This window comes from Caretta caretta, chromosome 9 (assembly GCF_965140235.1).
Source record: "Caretta caretta isolate rCarCar2 chromosome 9, rCarCar1.hap1, whole genome shotgun sequence".
NCBI lineage: Eukaryota > Metazoa > Chordata > Testudines > Cheloniidae > Caretta > Caretta caretta.
In genome coordinates, this window is record NC_134214.1 from 79372071 (window position 1) to 79393135 (window position 21065).

Genomic DNA, 21065 nt, shown 5'->3' on the forward strand with positions numbered 1-21065 from the left:
TAGTGGGGGAGCCTGAAGATATATTGTGGAGCAGTTTGCGGGAGGGCTGGAGTGCCTTGTGGACAGGCTGGTGGAGCAGTTCATAGGACGGCAGGAGCTGCTGGTGGGATGTGGAGCAGTTTGTGGACCGGCTGGTGGAGCAGTTCGTGGGACGGCGGGAGCTGCTTGTGGGCCGCGGAGCGGAGCGGAGCAGAACTGAGCTAAAGAGTTCGTGGGGCAGCTGGCGGAGCGGAGCGAAGGCCTATGGAGCTGTGGGGCGGTCAGCTTCAGATCATGTAAGGTGCCTCTTACCCCCGTCCCATCTCCACCCAGGTTGGGAGGTAAAAAGCTCCGCAGATAAACTTTCAAACTCTGGGGCTGCCCTGACCAGGGACAGAGACTTTTGGGTCATTGGACTTTTGGGACTTTGGGTGATTTGGGGTTGCTGGACTCAAGAACCAAAGGGAAAGGAGCATGCCCCAATTTGCTTGGGGTGGGTTTTTTTTTTGCTTATGGGTTGTGTTATGAATCCTGTTGGTGGTGTTTCCCCAACATAATGCCACATTGTTTCTCTCTGTTATTAAAAGGCTTTTTGCTACACTCAGACTGTGTGCTTGCGAGAGGGGAAGTATTGCCTCTTGGAGGCGCCCAGCGGGGGTGGTATATATTTGTCCCAGGTCACGGGGTGGGGGCTCGAGCCGGTTTGCATTGTGTTATTGGAATGGATCCCCTAGATATTGAACCCGGCCCTTGTTGCTGCCAACTCTGGTGGGCAGAAGGGTTACATAAAAATGGGTGGTGGTTTTGTTTTTGAGCACTTCAGTTTGGCCAATTGAAGACTGACTAAATCGTAGCAAAATGCCCATCCGTGCTTTGAACAAAGAAACACAGTATTTTGTATTACTTGGAGATCACAGGTCAAGTTGTCAATTTTATAATGAAGTCAGAGCAGACTGGTTTTACAGTTGCTGGTAAATATTAAACAACAACAGAAACAGAGAGAAAAGGAGGACACTGACTCCAATAAATATATTAATAAAATAAAAGCCAATTTTTAAACAATCCAGAGGCTGAGATGAAAAGATTAATTATTTTATGTATAAATGAATTAACAATCAAGATAAGGGACTATTAGACAATTTTCCGCAGTCAGCTTTTGTTACGAATAACCCAAGCATACAACTTTGACACTAGGAAATGGGCCAATTATTCATTTATTTACTTACTTTGGCAGGCCCACTAGCAAATATTTTTCTCACTGGATGACATTTTCCAAACTCATGTCTGAAATAAGCAAATGACAAACACTACACATACACTGATTTTTCCAGCAAACAAGGTTCTGCCTTTTATTAAACTCAGAGCAACAATAGATTCCAAGGTTACAAAAAGAGAGCTGACTGCTACTGCATGAAGTTTGTCCTGCTGTCTAGCATTGGCTGGGTGCCCACACTGAACTAGAGCATGAACTAAAGAAGTCAAAAGCAAAATGAATGTTTCTGTTTATTTTCCCTTGTACTAGGGTCAGTTGGTTGTTTTTTCCTTAATAGCAGAAATGCTTCTTTCTGGTTCATTACAAGCAAAAATAAATGAAGTTCACACTAGCATGGTAATTTCTTACTCACCGATCCCTGTTGGGGAGGCATTTTTAGCCACATCTTTGTGGACTGAAGCAGCCGGATGTCAGTTAATGTTAAGCCTCAATGACAGTTAACATTGTGGGTCTCAGTTTTCCTTATTAATACATTTAGGGCCAAATCTTGGCTCCATTGATATTAATGGCAGAATTCCCACTTGGCTTCCACAGGAACAGAGTTTAGCTCTTAGTAGCTGTCAGTTTTGGGGCACTATGATACCATTTTTTAAAGCGGATTGTCTAAAAGAAAGAAAGCCACAATTCTGCATAAGTAATTAAAGACGATTATACATTTTACATGATTGCAAACCTTGCAAGGACAAGAAAGTGTTAACAAAACCAGTAGAAGGGCCATACTGCGAGTGGGCAGAAGGCTGCTTGAATACTCTGCCCAAAGCCTAGCTATCACTTTTGAATCACATCATGTGGAAACAGATCTAGTGAACTAGCTGCATTCGTCTACCTGAAAAACCAGTCCGATCAATCTGTGGGCTGCCACGCTTTTCCTTTCTGGAGCCTCACTGATCTATAGCTGTTTGCCTCGTGATCTGGTTCAGATGTAGTAAGATGAGTGACCATAATGACATTATTCTTTCTAGCTTTCACACAAATAGCTGTGGGGTGGGAGACCGCCCCAGTAATGAGCGTTTAGCCTTATTACAAAAGAAAAATATATCTATATACAGCACTTTTAATTACAGACATGTTAACAAAACCCACATTTTAATTTGCCATCAACTTTCCAGACCATCTCCCAAACACAGTGTTTTAACACAAAAGAGCCAGCAAGGAGAGCCACTCAGCATATGGCTCCTGTGGTTCTGTGCATGATACTGCTACGGGTCCTAGGCATCTAAATCCAGGCTCCACGCAGTCCCTTCAAAAGGGAGGTTCCTCCTCACTTCTCCAAGGCAGTGAATAGTGCACAGATGGAGCTGATTGGGGGGATTTGGATTTTAAGGCCCCCCCTTTCCAGATGTCAATCCGTCCTCCACAGTAAATGCAACTAAAATGAGACACCCTGCAGCTGGGAAGCTAGTGTCCAAAGAGTTTGCAGCAATGATCTGCACGTGCATCAGCTCCGGGCTCGTAAAATGTAGGACATGACATGGCACACTGTCTCCAAAAGCCACCCACATCCCCACACTTTGGAAGGTTCCACAACCTCTCGCCCTGTGGCCTGCAGAGTGTGCCAAGGTCACTGCTTCCTAGGTGAGAGCACGAGGCCAGTGGAGCCAGCCCAGTTCTCACATAAGCTCAAGGTGCAATTACCAACTTTGCTTCCCACATGCAGTAACAGTTCTGAAATGGAACCAAAATGTGAAGGTGCGGAGACCAGTCTAGGTGAACAGTTCTAGGCACATACGTCTCGCACGCTATAGATCTACTTTGAAATATGATTATGAAACAAATACCAGTTTACAACATGTTTCAACTCTCTATCTTAGCTCGAAGAGAAGTTTTGTGCTGTCAAACGGGAGCAACATGGGTCTCTCTCTGCTGTCCTTCCAGTGCAAATATTGTCCCTGAAATATACAGCTCCTCAGCAAACTGTACGGCATGCCAGTATATACTCCATTTGCACAACGCAAAGATGGACCTTTCAAAACCTGGTCAATAGTACCAGAAAAAAAGATTAAATAAAAGCTTCTACTAACACAGGCACAAACTTAAGGACCCATTTTATGAAGGATAGTTAATCTTGCTCAGTGTATATTTTGTGAAAAATGCCTTTGAAGTCATTACTTTATAGAGAAATCTTTGGTACTATAAAAGGCTATAGCTCTTGTTCTTTTCAGTTTTAAACGTTAAGGGAGACAACAACATTGGAAGCTGCAGCTGCATGTGACAAATGGCTGGGGAGACATCTACTACAAGGTGCGGGGTGTGTGGTAGATCAGGTCAGAGCTTCTGCAGTGGTGAAGGGTCACTCCTATTCTGCTGGGAGGCAGGTAACACTTTACATCACAGGCGATAAATACCATGCAAGTCACCTTCATTTACATATGGCTCATGGAGCCTACCTACTTATAAAACTAATATCATTTTAGGGTATGTCTACCCTTGGAGCTGGGGTGTGATTCCCAGAGTGAGGAGACATACTCGCACTAGTGTGCTAAAACAGAGGGCAGGCGTGGCAGCATGAGTGGCAGAATGGGCTAGCCACTCTAACTACATGCCTCAGGTGTCAAATGGGCATGTACACCAAGTAGCTAACTAGGGTGACCATATGTCCCATTTTGGCTGGGACAGTTCCTTTTTTAAGCTGTCCCAAATTTTTTTTTCCCCTTCGCTCGTGCTGATTTAATCAGTTGGCAAAAGCAAACGGGACAAATACTGTCTTTTGTCAAAAAAGCCAGGTGTGCTGCGGAGGGGAGGTAGGGCTGGGGCATGGGGAGGTAGTGTTCCAGCATGTAGGCCTCTGGCTTGATGAAAGCTAGAGCAAGGATGTCTTCTTGAGCTGGGATTCACTCCCCCGCATAAAGTGTAGACGTACCTTCAGTGGCAGGGCTCTCTCTGGGGAAATGCCACTTCATCATAAGGGTGATTGACAAGAGAGTTCCTACAGTGTGTAGTAAGTAGGGGACAAATCCTGAGATCCAGCTCTTGGGGCCTGATTCACCTCTAACTTACACTGGGATAACTCCCTTGGCTTCAATGTTTGTTAGCCATTGTATTCTTGGCTTACATTAGTGTAAATGAGAGGAGAATCTAGTCAATCTTTACCTAGGCAAATTCAGTGGGAGTCTTCCCTGAGTAAGCACTAAGTACAGTGTGAGTTGGACCCTCCAGATATGGCTCAAAGCAAACACATATTGGGTGGGATCTTCAAATGCACTTTAGCATTTGCCTAACTCTTGTTCCCTTTGAAGTCAACAGTAAAACTCCCATTGATATTAATGAGAGAGGAGTTAGATCAATATTGAACACTGAAGACCCCATCCATTCTTCTTTTTCCCCAACCAGACTGCAGGTTACATGGTTTTTACTCTCTCTGCATGTAATTCCCTAGTAATATGCAGTAATTACCAGGTCCTTGCTAAGTTAAGAATTCTGCCTCCCCATGCCTGTACCTCCAGGAGAAATTGCACTTTTTATCTGAGGGAAGAATTTAGCCCTATGTAATTGGAGGGGTACTTACAAGCTATTTGCACCTGTGTTCTGGAAAGCATTGCCAAGTTCCTGGAGCAACATAAACAAGAAAGCTAAGCAAACGGTGTAGTAGTATTAAAGGACAATTTCTACATTATCGTGTGGGTTGTGGGGTTCTCTTTGTTTTTTATTTTCCATTTTTATTTCGATGTGCTTAAATAAAACAAAGCACAGAAGAACATAGCAAAGTCAGCGCTTTGGCATTTCTCACGCCTTCTTCTGCTGCAGCCACTGAAAGTAAACTGAAGAAGACAGTGTTGAAAAACCCTGGTGAATATACAGAACAATAAACGTGTCACTGATCCTAGCTATTGCGACTGGATCCTTCAGTAATTCCTCTAACAATGTCGTACAAAGCCAGCTTTCAAATGAAACAAGAAGTGATTTCGAACAGCTTCCAAACAAAAACCTAACTTTGCATTACAGCTGGTCTGGCACAGAAACTACTGGTGCAGGCAGGTCAGTAAAGGCAACTTAGTTGTGATGTACAGTATTGGATGGGTGGCATGTACTTCAAGTGAGCCACATGCTCCTTTCCTAAAGGATTCACACTTTGTATCATCTACAGAATGTGTGCAACTTGTGTTTATAGTGCCTGTCGCAGCCAGGGGCTTCGCTCTCTCTCCCCCTCTCTTGTTCACTACGTGGTTCTGTCCATCAAACAGGAGTGTTTGTAGGCAAGCAGTACATTTACTTTAGATCTCTGACCAGCCTTCCATTGACATTCTAGAATGGTACCAAGCAACCGAGCTCCCTAAGTATACAAAGGTGAAACCCTTGCATAGACTTGAGCAAATGCAAAATACATGCCTTCCTGCAAACTCCAGGCATCCTCCCATTTCATAATGGAGTGAGTTGTGCTGTGCCAAGCCAGCCGGTCATTGTATTCATCCACTAACTAACTGAAAAACCACAATGCAAAGAAGCAGGCTTTGGTGTGTAAACTGATCTTTTTACCTGGTACATTTTCAAAGTCAGTGGAGCCTTGTACCAGCTGCTTTTAATCACACCAAGACTTCAAAATTTTTATAAGCCTTTAAAGAGAAAAAGATATTAATAATACCAGAGTAACAACTGGCTGATATCAAAAAGAGCGTATTATTATTCTGTCACTCACAAGGAGGAGCATAGGAACACTGTGATCAGAGCCTTGCCTGTAGGGGATGAAAACTCATTCACAACTGTTGAAAAGGTATTTAAAAAAAATGCAACCCCTACAGTATGACTGAGAAGTATCAGCGAAACAGTGTGGTCACTTTCTGTGCCGACAAGCACTCTGCACAGAACCCCAGGTGCAGCACCACGAAGCTCGACAAGCTACTGTTTCACTCTAAAGCTGATGGCGGCCCCCAACCCATGAAAGACCCCAATAGAAGCAGAATTGCCACAATTCTTTTGCATGAGGGAGGAAGGATTGGGGTGGGGGGTGTTAGGCTTCAAAAGGCTCACATACTTGAGGAGAGTAAAACTGGTGGGGATCCACAGGCTTAAACCTTTAACTCTCCTAGTGTATAAAGGAGACTTATGGCAAATTTAATCTGCTGTTACCACACAGGCATAGTGGGATGCCATATTACATGACATGTACTCAGATCCACCTCTTCAAAAATCTGGTTCACAAGCCAGTCCTGCCAACAGGGCTCTTGTTGCTGTGTTGGGCTCACGAGATGAGGGCAAGGGCTCAGGAGGGAACTCAGAGCCACCAGGGGACTAAGGGTCAGATCCTGCATGTGCAGTACAACATCAGAAAAAAAAAAAACAAATCTGAATAAAATTCCTAGGTGGTCCAATGTGTCCTTAGGAATGCCAGGGAGATGATTCAAGCCAACGTTAATCTGCCTTGAAGAAACACGAGAGCATTCCTCTCTGAAATACTCCTGACTCTGAAAGTTGCCAGTAAACAAAGATGATGAACCTTTGATTGTTCGCATTTTGAATGACAGCGTGTGTGTTAGGCAGAGTTCTCCAGCTGCATCTCACTGAGTGTGCTGCAGTCTGATGACACACTGTCATCTCCATGGGGTTTGGCTCTGGGCTTTGTTTGGGTTCTAATTTTACAATGTAGGAATTTTAGGGACATTGAGAGGGCTTGTGTTCTTTCCTTGGTGGAGATCAACTACTAACATTAATGGGAGCTATGGGAACCCCTAAGTAAGAGAACAGGCCTCTTAAATGCTTTCTTTACCATTCCCTGAAATACCTGGGAATTTCAGGCAGAGACGACCCGCGCCTACCGATAGTGGGGGGCAGAGTGAGGGCAGCTGGCTTCAGCAGTGTTACTGAGCATGCTCAGTCCATGTGAGCGTGCTCAGTATAAGTCAAGCAGCAAATCTGGGGGGCAGGGAACGTGACCTTGCATGCTCCCCCACATACGTCGCCTCTGATCTCAGGCCACATACAACTGTTTCCAAAAGAGTGGGATAATCCCAAAATCATTGGGCCTCATAGAGCCCAATGAGTCAAAGGTCTCACTGCTTTGCTTCTGGGATTCTTTTCTGTGTTGGCTTCTGAAAGAATCTGCAAAACGGTCGGGTAAAGGGCAAATGAGAAGCACCACTGGAAAATCTAGACCTTCAGACACCCATGGTGACGGGCAGAGACAAGTGGAAACCTCAGACATCCAAGGGGAGCAGGCTAGAGGCAGAGGTGAGAGGAGACTTCAGGCACTCGTGGTGCACAGGTGAGAGATGGATGCCAGTGACTAATTTCTTTGTTTGCTGGTGTGGAGGAAAAAAAATGTTCAAAACTGGAATGTGATCACTAGGTGTCTGGACAGTCTTTGGACAGTCTTAGATCCAGTTTGGCTCACAGTCCACAGGAAAAATGCCCTGGATGGAAGTTAGCCTTCTGCAATCTTCAGGGGTTCCAAAGGTCATAATCCTCACTTGCCCTCTTTACTGACATGACAACACTCCAAATACGCTTGTGAATTGGCCATTTCTTCGGTGAGTAAATACTTAATGCTGCTCTAAGCTGCTGAAAGCACATGGGTGCATGGGTCTGGGCGCATGATCAAAGCAGTCTGCCATATGGGTCAGCATGTATGGCCAGAGTGGCAAGGTATATGGGTCTGGGTGTACGGCTGGAGTGGTGTGGTGTTTGGGTCTGCGTGCATGACAAGAGCAGACGATAAGAAGGATTTTTTTTCCACAACCGGATGTCTGATTTTGAAATAGACATTCTAATTTCACCAAGCTCTGGTCTCTTTCCCTGTCCCCTTCCTGGCTCATTACTACTGCATTTTTAATTCTCATGCCTCTTGAAGACATGATGCAAATAAAAAGGAAAATAGCTCAGGTTAGTCAGAAAAATAACCCATCCTCCCAACTTGCATGTTTAACCTACTTCTTGCTTTGTTTTAAAGAGAAAACAAATGGTGGAATTTCTCCCATTCTGAAACTTCCCATGGCACTGCGCCACTAAACGTCACTGTGGGAAATACGCAAGCACAAGGGTGTAAAGAAGTGCCACAAAGTCACCATGCCACAACATTTAGAGAGATGCAGAGCCATCCAGACATACGCAGAAGCTGTGGTGAGGAGTTCAGTTCAGAGGTACCCCAGAAAAGTTGAAATCAAAGGAATCCCAGCAGGCTGTCGTTTGGCGCTGTACATCCTCACAGCATACAGTATCTTTAGAGGGGACTCCCCAAGGCACTGCAGTACAGTCGTGCAGAGAGAACAGGCAGGAGCTGGCTGAAAGGGAGTGGCAGGGGAAGGAGATTCCCTCCAGGACATCACTGCACGTGGAAGTAAATGGGTTTGACTTTCCCCGACAAGATCTTGGGAACCTGGACGGAGATGATCTCAGCCATCATTTCGGGGTAGTCCACACTGACCATGTGCGATGTAATTAAAAGGTCAAATGTAAATTGATGTAGCTCTCTGGCAATCTAAGAAACAGAGAGAAAGTAGGAAGGTTAAATGAATGATTTAACTTCTCTGACAAGTGGCTCCTGCTAACACTCTGGTGACTACAAAGGAAAGTATTAGCAGGTACTACACTATAGGATAGGCAGCAGTGCAGTGAGACGGGATAGTTTCTGCTGTTTGGGTGCTACAAACTCTTCTGCGGTTGGGGATAGCCACTAGGGGGCCATTATTCATCCCAAGAATGAGCAAGTGAGCAATCCAGGCAGTTTTCAGCGTAGCAGCCGTGTTAGTCTGTATCCGCAAAAAGAAAAGGAGGACTTATGGCACCTTAGAGAGCACTGTGGTGCTCCAGCTCTAAGTTCAGAAGGTACTAACTAGACTGTGGTTCTTCTCAGAAAAGTGACTGTGCAAATGGCATCTTATTCAAACAGAGATCAGCGCCTTGTGCGTGTTCGGAGTCAGGGCTGCTGGCTTTACTAAGTAAAATCTGTTTCTTTTATTGTTTCCGTGCAGAGATTCAGCTGTATGGAAGCAGATGGATTCTGTAGTGCTTTGTGTATCACCAACAGAATTGTTAACTAAGTTCCGACTGCAGAATTTTTGTTATTGCCTTGGACAAGACCCAGCTTGATGTTCAGATCTCAGGAGGAGCCTGCTGAGCTGGCAATTTGGGGGAAAAAAATCTCTAAATGAGCCGGTTTGACCTGGAGTAATTGCCACTTATACAGTCACTTTTCAGAGAGGAACCGCACTTTCGCATGGCAGTTGGCTTTGACTGACTGAGTGCAGCTGATGTGTCTGACTGAGTTCTATGATCTTCAGGTACACTGCAGTATCTTTTCCCAAAAGCCCTCCATGCTTATGCAGTGGAGAGTTAAAGAGCAGTTAACAACCCACAGGCTGTTTGAAAAACATCAAAACTACCTTCCACAGTGGCGGTGCTCAAAAATGTGCAAGTTCTACCTAAAATAAATACATACGCTCATTTTAGTTTCTCTGCAGTATTCCCTTGTACTTCCCTATACTTACAGCCAGAAATATCTTCAAGATTGCAGATACTGAGGCTAGCTAACTGCTAATCTGGTTTAGTTATCTTAGGCAATGGACAGGTTTGTGAGTAACAAGTGTTATATAGACCATATTGTTTCCTGAAAGTTTTTCTCCTTTGTTCTTTATTACCACTGATACTGGCATAGAATCAAGATCTTTCTCAAGAGTTCATCTGCCTCTGAGCTTTCGCCTACAGAAACACCAATAAAAGAGAGAAGTAAATAAAAAAATAATCTCAGGTCAAAATCCTCTTTTCTGACATTACAGCCACCACTTATGAAGCTATCTCCTTATGTGCCTTGTTTGTAACTGCAAGATTCCTGCCTCACCCCTGAAAAATCTCAGAGCCCTGAATCTGCTAGACCCCAGCTAAAGTTATTACTGCTTCCAGGTTTATGCCATTTCATCCCCTCTTACAGGCTGCACGGAGTCCAGGAGCTTGGTGAGCTGGTAGAATCGCCTAGAGCAGGATGTGGGATTCTTTCTCTTGCAAGCGATGATACGATCAAGTTCCTTTATGTAGTTCATTCGAAGTTCATCAAAGAACTTCTGATTCTTCAGGCCATCCACCGGAACTGGCATGGGGACAAGGAGAGGAAACAATGATCATGCGTAGAGAAAAGAAAACAAGAGCAACAGGAAGACTGAAAACCCCACACATCCCCAGTCATTCCCCTCATCTTCGCTCCCACTGTGGATGATTGAGGCTCACTGTCTAGGGATGGGGGCGGGGGAGGGGGCTGTACCTCCACTAACAAAGCCTTTGTCTGGTGTTGTGATTATCACAAAACAAAGGTAGCACATCAGACCCGTCACAAGCTGAGGTCCAATTTTCCTGCTCAGCCACTCACAGGTCCATTTCTTAAAAGCAAGGGAGTTGGCCAAACCCCCATCATGAGTAGGACTCAAGAGCAGGTTAGATAAGGGCATTACATTGGGAGGACTCCTGCAAAATGCAGAGGGCAGGATGGATGGCTGTAGTGGTCTTTGCTGGCTCCACTATGGCATCTAATTTCTAGTTCTGAAGCCATCTCTCTGCCTCTCGGCACAACAGCTGAGGCAAACATTCACAGCAGGGACATGTGGGGAAACCAACTTCATACAGGTTTCGGAGTAGCAGCCGTGTTAGTCTGTATTTGCAAAAAGAAAAGGAGTACTAGTGGCACCTTAGAGACTAACCAATTTATTTGAGCATAAGCTTTCGTGAGCAAGGAGTACTCGTGGCACCTTAGAGACTAACCAATTTATTTGAGCATAAGCTTTCGTGAGCTACAGCTCACTTCCGATGAAGTGAGCTGTAGCTCACGAAAGCTTATGCTCAAATAAATTGGTTAGTCTCTAAGGTGCCACGAGTACTCCTTTTCTTTTTGCAACTTCATACAGGGTCCCACAGAGCATATCAACTATTAATCTGCTCAGAGAAGGATGTTGCCACTCACTAATACTGAAGAGGAGTAGCGCCTTCATGCAGAGAAACTCCTGGGGCGTGATTTGAAGCCACCCGAACTCCTGAGAAAGATGTCGCATCCTGAGACACTGGCTGTACATTCTGGATTTGTGCATTCGGTACCTGGCAAGATGCATTGGTGAGAAGGTTAAAGCACTGCTGGTCTGATATGCAGGCTGATCGAGATATTTATTTTAAAAAAAGACAAAGACCCAACAACTTTGCATTTACCCTAGCGTGTTCCATCTGAAAAGGAGCTAGTCTTTATCTCTTGTGGGATCTCAACAGCAGCATGGCCTGAATTCAGGAAAAAAAAGTTTTCCAAAATACCACCTAGCATTTGCTTGATGGGGAATGGGATGATCAAGTGGGATTTTAAGGTTCACCTGATCTTCTCACTTGCTGAAAAGTGACAGCAACAATGTACCATATTTAACAAACCACGGGCATCTATCCTTGTGTGAGTGCTTGGAGGAAGAATCAGGCTTTGTGCTGAGCGCCATGCTCACACTCTGTCTGTGGTCTCAGTGACGACACAAGGGGAACCTCAAGATCACTATTTTTTTTTTGCCACAACTTAGCTGAGGGCCAATCAGACAGTAACACTGCAGGAACTCCTGACACTCTGTTGCCACCATTCCAAACTGATAAATTAATGCTGAAGAAACAGTTCCATTGTGGCTCCTTTGACAGGAAGAAGATTCTCTTGTTAAATCTCTAATCCTCCACCACACACTACTTTGATCATTCTGTGAACTACATGTACCTTTTCTATGGATTTCTTCACTGTATAAGCACAGAGGTGAATCAGCTGCAAATGTCCCATCACACAGAGAGGCTTAAAACTTCTAGCACTGCAGTTACAACATGAAAACCAGGGACTCCTGGTGCACATGCCAATGTATGGGCAGCTGGAGAGGTCATTACCAGCTGAAGAAGCAATGCCCCAAGTGAGCAGGTATCCAGAACACCAGCTGAAGTTAGGATTCAGGAGTCAGGTGCTGGAGACAGCACCAGTGCTGGCTGAAGATGTGTATTGTGTGTGTGTGGGGAAAAGGGGGACAGGACACCAGGCATGATGCCTCATCCTGTACCATTCGAGCATGCCTAATGCTTACTGTTATCAGTCAGACGGCCCATGAGAGCAAGGGCTGTTGAAATGAGCTGCACGGGAGAAGTGAGAGACCGGGGGGGGGGGGGGGGGGATATGAAAGAGGGTGAAGAAAAACAGGGAAGAAAGAGAGAAACCAAGGGGTGGTTCCTGACAGGGAAGGAAGATAAGGAGGAGGAAAAAGAAAGAAAATAATAAAATATCAGAAGGAAGAAGAGGGGGAATTGTCTGGAGATCGATACTGAGACCTGCCTCATTGGGTATCAATACTGAGATATTCCCAGCTTCCTCAGCTTTCACCCTCTGCTGAAGCAAGGGCAATGAGCCAGGCTTTGCCAACCCTCCTCCTTCTGGGGGCCCTGATGAAGAGAGATCAGACACTGGGATTGGTGTCCCTGACACCGACATGGACAATGAGGCCCAACACTCCAGCCAAGTGAGATTTGGTGTTCAGGGGTTTCCAAACAATGTGAAAGGAAATGGGACAATTCTGTATGGAAAAGGTCACAGATGCCTTATGCTATAAAAATACCTGCAGTTGTCACATTGCACCCCGAGAACATGTCATATACAGATGGTTTATAATCTGACATACTAATCCCTAATATATTACCAGGACAGGTCGTTACTCATCCAGGCCATTTGCCATAATAATTAGGTCGCCGCCAGCTATGCAAAGCTTCCATTTATAAACGTATCTTTCACTTTGTGAGGTGCATTACACAAGTTGCTATTGGCTCGGCAAGGATTATCATGCTGTCAGTAAAGCCAGCTAACAAGTTAATTATGTCTCCATTTACACAACTGTGCTGTGGGGCTAAGAACTCAACAGGCCTGTAGGAGAAACCCACCAAACTGCTGATTTAAAGGAGACCCCTTTTCATTTAAGGCAACTCAGACAAAGGCAGGTGTTTTAACTATGTATTGAATTCGGTGCTTGGATACCCTGGCAATGGGTGTGGTGTAAGAGACCAGGCAGAGAGGAAGACAAAGGAGAGAGCTGGTGGTTTCAGAATGAACTCCATGGTTCAGAGCATTCTGAACCACCCTTTAAAAAGCCTTGTCAGACCAATACAGTCTGGTTGCTGGGCACAACAGAAAGATGTCATAAAAGAGCTGCTATTCTTAGTCCGGTCTATTAATTTCTAGCAGTAGTGAGCGTGTCTGGGAAAGAACAACCAGAGTCTGAACATTCCCAGCAGTTGGAAGCACCTCTTCTCTGTGCACTTTAGGTCATGCTACGTCTGATCATGCCCTGACCCGCCCACCGGTGAAGGGGGAGCTGCACTGGCTCTCTGAAGCACAGCAGGATCTCAGGGATTAGTCTCTTACAGTCAGCACCGTCTTTCTCTGAATGCAGAGTCTATCTGGGCCTGGTGAAGAAGGATAGAAGAGGCTCGGTAGCACCACCTACTGTTCCTGGATCACCTCAAGGAGATTTCGGCAGACTAACTAGCAGAAAATGAGCAACATTCTTGAATTTTGAAATGATGTGAGCAGCTCTTGGTGTGAGGTTTTCTGACCTGTACTCATAGGGAGCCTGTTAGATAGCTGTCCCTCTTTCACTCTCTGTCTGCAGCCTTTCTGACATGAACAATACAAAATATCAAATTGTTGCTATTTAACACTTACTCATTGAAGACCAAGTCAGGAGCAAAGTAAAGCATCCTGGAGTTAACATTGGTGAAAGATCTCCATCCCATGGCGAAAATCATAAGACCCATCCAGGAATACTGGATTAGTGCCATTTGGTCATCCACGTGCAGGTTACGGAATCCTACAAAGGCCGTAAACAGAGATCACAAGTTCAGTCTGGATTCAAACAATTCACCAGAATTTCTGTTTTTTAATATAGCACTTTAATTCCCAATCTGTGCTCCTGGGGACTTAGAAAGTTAGGACAAGGTGGCCCACAGCCTAAGCTCCATATGTCCCAGGTTACCGGTGTGTTCAGCTCTGAGCCAGTGCGTATGTGATGTCTGCATACACAAACTAATTCAGTCTCTTCCTTCTACTACATGACAGAATTGCAACCTTGCTGTGTTGCAACCTTGGAGTCATGGCACTGACATGCTGATAGTAAACTGGAAGCCTCCAAGCCAGAAGCTGCAATTGATGGGTTGTGACTCAATGTAGGAGGAAGAGAAAGAACAGGTGAAAACACAAACAGCTTGGGGTGTTAAAATAGGACTGTAAGTTGCACTTATATAGTATTTTTTTCCGAGAGTCTCAAAGAACTTTATAAACAATAAAATAGTGTTCTCAGGATGATTCATAGCCATGCCACAGGCACATTTGCAATTCACAGAGGGACACACACACAGACTATGCAGTCAATAATTCAAAGCTATTTCTAATTTCTCTGGATATTTACCAGTACATGTAGCCATAGATAACCTGCAATCCTGATCTTAGCTTTCTATACATTTTTACGTTTCATTACATTACATTACAATGTTAAAACAATGGTAAAGTCTTAAGCATATAATTATGAGCCATCAATTCAAACTTCTGTCTCTTGTCTGAGAAGCTGTCAATTTCAAGTGAGCACAAACCTTGTGTTACCGCTATGCTGTAATTGCTTTAGGACTGAATGCATTCTTTCCGTTTTTATTTCACTGCACGAAAGCACACGTGTTTAAATAGTGCTATATGGAGCTAGTATAAGGGATTTTCCATTTTCAGGACTTTTAAGTACTGATGGACTCAATATTACTAGTAGGCACTTAGGGTGAAACTTGTTAGCAAATACAAGTAAACATTATACATTAAAATCATTTCCATGCTTTATAAACTCAGGTATGTGTTTTCTGAGAAGTATTTAACTTAGAACCAAGTTCTCTTTTCAGTTAGGTAATACATGTATAAAAAACCTTTCCTACTTATCCAATGAATTTGGTGTGTAGATGAATTCTCCAGTCTAGTTTGATGGTTTACAATGGCTGGTCTCTTGAAATAGGAAGAAAGCTCCATTCAGTTCAAGGTGGTTTTAGCTCTATCTACGTGGCCCTTATTACCATAGAGACTCATTCACCTGCACATCTACCAATGTGATATATGCCATCATGTGCCAACAATGCCCCTCTGCCATGTACATTGGCCAAACCGGACAATCTCTATGCAAAAGAATAAATGGACACAAATCAGACATCAAGAATTATAACATTACAAAACCATTCGGAGAACACTTCAACTTCTCTGGTCACTCAATTTCAGACCTAGAAGTCGCAATTCTCCAACAAATAAACTTCAAAAACAGACTCCAACGAGAAACTGTAGAACTGGAATTAATTTGCAATCTGGACACCATTAAATTAGGCTTGAATAAAGACTGGGAGTAGATAGGTCATTACACAAAGTAAAAACTATTTCCCCATGCTAATTTTTCCCCCTACTGTTACTCACACCTTCTTGTCAACTGTTTGAAATGGGCTATCCTGATTATCACTACAAAAGGTTTTTTTTCTCCTGCTGATAATAGCCCACCTTAATTGATTGGTCTCATTACAGTTGGTATGGCAACACCCATTTTTTCATGTTCTCTGTGTATATATATCTCCCAACTGTATTTTCCACTGCATGCATCCGATGAAGTGGGTTTTAGCCCACGAAAGCTTATGGTCAAATACATTTGTTAGTCTCTAAGGTGCCACAAGTACTCCTCGTTTTTTTTTTTTTTTTTTTTTTTGCTGATACAGACTAAAGTGGCTACTACTCTGAAACCTGTCATAGTATCCTTGTGTTTCCTGAGTGAAAAAGAAAAACAACAAATTCTCTTTGCCCTTCTTTGCCAGGAGGGGTAGCCTGAAAGCTAACAGAATATACATACAATTACATGTACTTTGTGTGTGCGTGTTGTGTGTGGGGTTGCATTTAGTTCTGCATGTTGGGAGACCTGTCTGTGGTCATTCTGATCTCTTGTGGGAGTCACTTAAATGGTCTAGACACAGGTCTGGTGAAGGATGACTCCTGCACTCACAAGCCCCAATGCCGGTCGGCAGATTAATGGCTGCAGTGGAAAGTAGCGGTCTTGGCAGGGCATGGTCACGGAGTGAGAGGCAATCTCTCAGGTTTCCCATAGAGGGCTTTGTATATTAAAAAACAGACTTTGAATTTGACTCTGTATTCAATGGGAAAGCAGAGTAGAAAGAAGTGCACAGGTGACCTGTTCATGGCAGCCTGTGCTTAGGTGCAGACAGTTTTTCTATATAGGATGACCGCCTTTGTTGGATGGAAATAAGGGAAGGGCACATGAAAAATAAGGGACATTGCTTTATTTTAAGGGAAATTTTAGGGAAACACCATTTCCCTTAGCATAGTATTTATTTTTTTCTCATGGGTACATTTCTACTGCCCTCCAGTATACCAAGCAATCATCATAAGCTTCAATTTAATGTTTAAAATGGTACTTATTATCAGTTTTAATACCTTTTAATACATCTTAAAATAAGGGCTGCGTGGTCACCCAAAGGGGCAAATCAGTGAAACAAGGGATGGTCCCTACAAATAAGGGAAGAGTGATCACCCTAGATCTATACCAGATGAAGATTTCATGGGCTACTAGGCTTCATTCCTAGATATGAGTAGCCTGACTTGAACCTGAAGGACATGAATATGTGGATTGCTATAATCAGATCTTTCTCTAGTAGGATGGGGCACAGTCACCTGCCGAGTCACAAGTGGAAAAGAGCATTTTTTGCAGCTATTAATGGCCTGGCAGAGGCTGGGATGAAGATTCCCCTCCATATCTCAGGATCAAGGGACAACAGTGAGTGGCATCTCAGGAGAGAGCCAACGGCTGGGACGAGGACTGGACTATCACTGGGCCTGTCATTCCATTTCTTTATTTTCAACTTGTGTCACCATGGAGGGGAGGAACTTTTGGCTTATCCAGAAGGCTCAGTTCCTTATCAGCTAAAAGGAAACAGAGGCCTGGCTGTATCTCCATGAAAGCCACTGCTACATATGGCAATTTGGGCATCCACATGCATTGAGGAGCTCAAAAGGACTCGGAAGCTGTGAAGTGTCTTTACAATAAGTGGGCAGGTAACTTCTGTTGAAGGGGATGTGACAGAGGATGAAACCTTGTTAAAGCACCTTTCTCTTTCTAACTCCTGGGACAGACAGCGGCATGTCTGGATCAAATAATGAACTCCATTTGGTACTGTAACTTCCATTTTGTATTAGGACTTCCATTTTGTATTCTGTGCTGAATACATGTTTAACCTTGCCCAAGGCAAGGTTATTGAATTGCATTCCAAATAAGCACCTTCCCCGGGGACTGGGACTAACACCTCATTGAAGGACCACCACTGAGAAGCCATCTCAGTGCAAACTGAAGCCATCAGCTTGGATTGTTTCTCAAATGCTAGCCTGACCCCTCGGAACAATGGATCTTCTAGACGGGGCACCAGCAGTGGCTGATAGATCTGAAGCTTCTGAGCCAGGGCACATGGCAAAATGATAGAGAATATATTTAAAAGGGGGTGCTGCTTTGAGTCTGGAAGGCAGACCATTGACACATGTAAGATGGACAGGCCGGATAGAGAGACATTATAGTTTTTTTATTCATTTTTGATGAGTGGTCCAGTGACTGATTTCCTTTAAAAGCTGATATGGACCAAACAGGATACAATCCTCGCTTTCTATGAAGAACTGAGGTGGTCCACGCAGAACATTAGAGGGGTGTTCATGCATCACCACCTTACAAACCAGTGAGAAAACAAGTTGTCTTTTGTGGATTTATATTTGTAACTGCATGCTGTTACTTGTGGGTTTTGTTCTCAGAACCAAGGGCCATAAATCTTGGGACATCCTGGTTTAATTTTGGAATTTCAAGAGTTTAAGCAACTGATAGATACCTCCTGGGAACATTCTTTTCTGGCCATGCATATCTCTGCAATCTTTGCAAAGTGTCCACGTGACTCCTGAGTGTGGGGTGGTATAGCTTAGGTCAGCTGTGCACAACTCTGTGTTTCTTTTCAGGTTGACATTTCTCTTCCAGTAACTTTATTTCTTGAAGAGATGTCCACTTTGAAGTTTTCTAGCCTATACCTAAAGCCTCTGCATATTTTGGGGTGATAAATTAATTCAATCAATCCATTCCCAGCAATATACAGATCTAATCCAAAGACCAATGAATTCAATGGAAAGGCTCTGAATTAGGCCCCAAATCACTTCAATCATCGCTTTCCTTCGCTTGGCTCAGGATCAGGAGGAAGAAACAGCGGTCTAAAACTTCATCCTCTACATCAGTACCTGTTTATTCTCCTTAATTCAGTTCTGAGGTTGGAATCACTTGTGTGTGCTTTGGAGCTGTGTTGTTTGTGTGTGAATCAAAGAGTTAATGGACCTATGTAGTTTTCAGTTCTCATCACATACTTTGCTCAGATTTCCCTTCAATACTTAATATTGGTTTTTCAACATTCTAGTTAAATGTTTCACCCGATCTTTAATATAACATTTTCTCTGCCACCTTTGTTCATTATCTGTTAAGTATGTTCTCTAAAACTATATGGCTTTTGCTTCTGTTACTATTGTCTTTATGATTAATACTTAAAGAACATTCTTTAAAATAAATATTTCTCAATGCCTTTTAGCCTAAAAGACAGCTTTACTGTGTTTCAATGAACACAGTGGCTTATATTTTCAAAAGTAACTAATGATTTTGGGTACCCTACTCAAGACACCTTCAAGAGGCCTGATTTTTCTGAAAATCAAGCCCCTTTAAGGTGTCTCAAAATCTATATGCCCCAAATCCCTAGTCATTTTTGAAAATCTAGGCCAGTACGTATTGCTACATGTTTAAATAATGTTCAACATACTGCCCCTTACTTTTAAAAGCATCAGATTCAGTATTTCCTCTCACATTTTAAAGCATATTTACACAATATAATCTGAGTGATACTTTGGCAGTTTCTCACTTCAGTTAAGATTAGACTAGATTTCGTTCCCGAATACAAAATGTGAAGGACATATTCAATCTGATTTGGATTTCATTTAAAAAACCCATTCTATTTATTTAAATTCTTGGCTCTTATTCATATGAACGAGAGTTCATTCAGATGTGAACAGAGGTTTTCTCTGTTCATCAGATGATTCATGACCATTAATTTAATAGGTTTCAGAGTAGCAGCCGTGTTAGTCTGTATCCACAAAAAGAAAAGGAGGACTTGTGGCACCTTAGCGACTAACAAATTTATTTGAGCATAAGCTTTTGTGAGTTACAGCTCACTTCATCGGATGCATTCAGTGGAAAATACAGTTGGGAGATTTGTATACACAGAGAACATGAAACAATGGGTGTTACCATACACACTGTAATGAGAGTGATCAGGTAAGGTGAGCTATTACCAGCGGGGGTGAGGGGGGGGAACCTTTTCTAGTGATAATCAAGGTGGGCCAATTCCAGCTATCTTCGAGACACCACTGACTTCCTGAGGAAACTACAATCCAACGGTGATCTTCCTGAAAACGCTATCCTAGCCACTATGGATGTAGAAGCCCTCTACACCAACATTCCACAGAAAGATGGACTACAAGCCGTCAGGAACAGTATCCCCGATAATGTCACGGCAAACCTGGTGGCTGAACTTTGTGACGTTGTCCTCACCCATAACTGTATTTGGGGACAATGTATACCTTCAAATCAGCGGCACTGCTATGGGTACCCGCATGGCCCCACAGTATACCAACATTTTTATGGCTGACTTAGAACAACGCTTCCTCAGCTCTCATCCCCTAATGCCCCTACTCTACTTGCGCTACATTGATGACAGCTTCATCATCTGGATCCATGGAAAAGAAGCCCTTGAGGAATTCCACCATGATTTCAACAATTTCCATCCCACCATCAACCTCAGCCTGGACCAGTCCACACAAGAGATTCACTTGCTGGACACTATAGTGCTAATAAGCGATGGTCATATAAACACCACCCTATACCGGAAACCTATTGACTGCTATGCCTACCTACATGCATCCAGCTTTCATCCAGACCACACCACACGATCCATTGTCTACAGCCAAGCTCTACGATACAACCGCATTTGCACCAACCCCTCAGACAGAGACAAATACCTACAAGATCTCTATCAAGCGTTCTTATAACTACAATACCCACCTGCTGAAGTGAAGAAACAGATTGACAGAGCCAGAAGAGTACCCAGAAGTTACTTACTACAAGACAGGCCCAACAAAGAAAATAATGGAACGCCACTAGCCATCACCTTCAGCCCCCAACTAAAACCTCTCCAACACATCATCAAGGATCTACAACCTATCCTGAAGGACGATCCATCACTCTCACAGATCTTGGGAGACAGGCAAGTCCTTGCTTACAGACAGCCCCCCAACCTGAAGCAAATACTCACCAGCAACCACACACCATACAACAGAACCACTAACTCAGGAACCTATCCTTGCAACAAAGCCCGTTGCCAACTGTGTCCACGTATCTATTCAGGGGACACCATCATAGGACCTAATCACATCAGCCACACTATCAGAGGCTCGTTCACCTGCACATCTACCAATGTGATATATGCCATCATGTGCCAGCAATGCCCCTCTGCCATGTACATTGGCCAAACTGGACAGTCTCTACGTAAAAGAATAAATGGACACAAATCAGATGTCAAGAATTATAACATTCAAAAACCAGTCAGAGAACACTTCAATCTCTTTGGTCATGCGATTACAGACCTAAAAATGGCAATTCTTCAACAAAAAAACTTCAAAAACAGACTTCAACAAGAGACTGTTGAATTGGAATTAATTTGCAAACTGGATACAATTAACTGAGGCTTGAATAAAGAC

At 43.6% G+C, this 21065-nt stretch overlaps 1 protein-coding gene across 1 annotated transcript in view; it reads right to left on the reverse strand.

Moving 5' to 3' along the window:
* Window positions 1–1301: 1301 nt before the first annotated feature.
* AR (androgen receptor) overlaps window positions 1302–21065 on the reverse strand; it is a 116338-nt gene continuing 96574 nt past the window's right edge. Inside the window, exons 5-8 of the mRNA XM_048864864.2 lie at window positions 13881–14025; window positions 11130–11260; window positions 10108–10265; window positions 1302–8660 (exon numbers count right to left, since the gene is read on the reverse strand). Coding sequence (XP_048720821.1) covers window positions 8505–8660; window positions 10108–10265; window positions 11130–11260; window positions 13881–14025 — 590 coding nt within the window. The 3' untranslated portion in view covers window positions 1302–8504. The remainder of the gene's footprint in view (window positions 8661–10107; window positions 10266–11129; window positions 11261–13880; window positions 14026–21065) is intronic.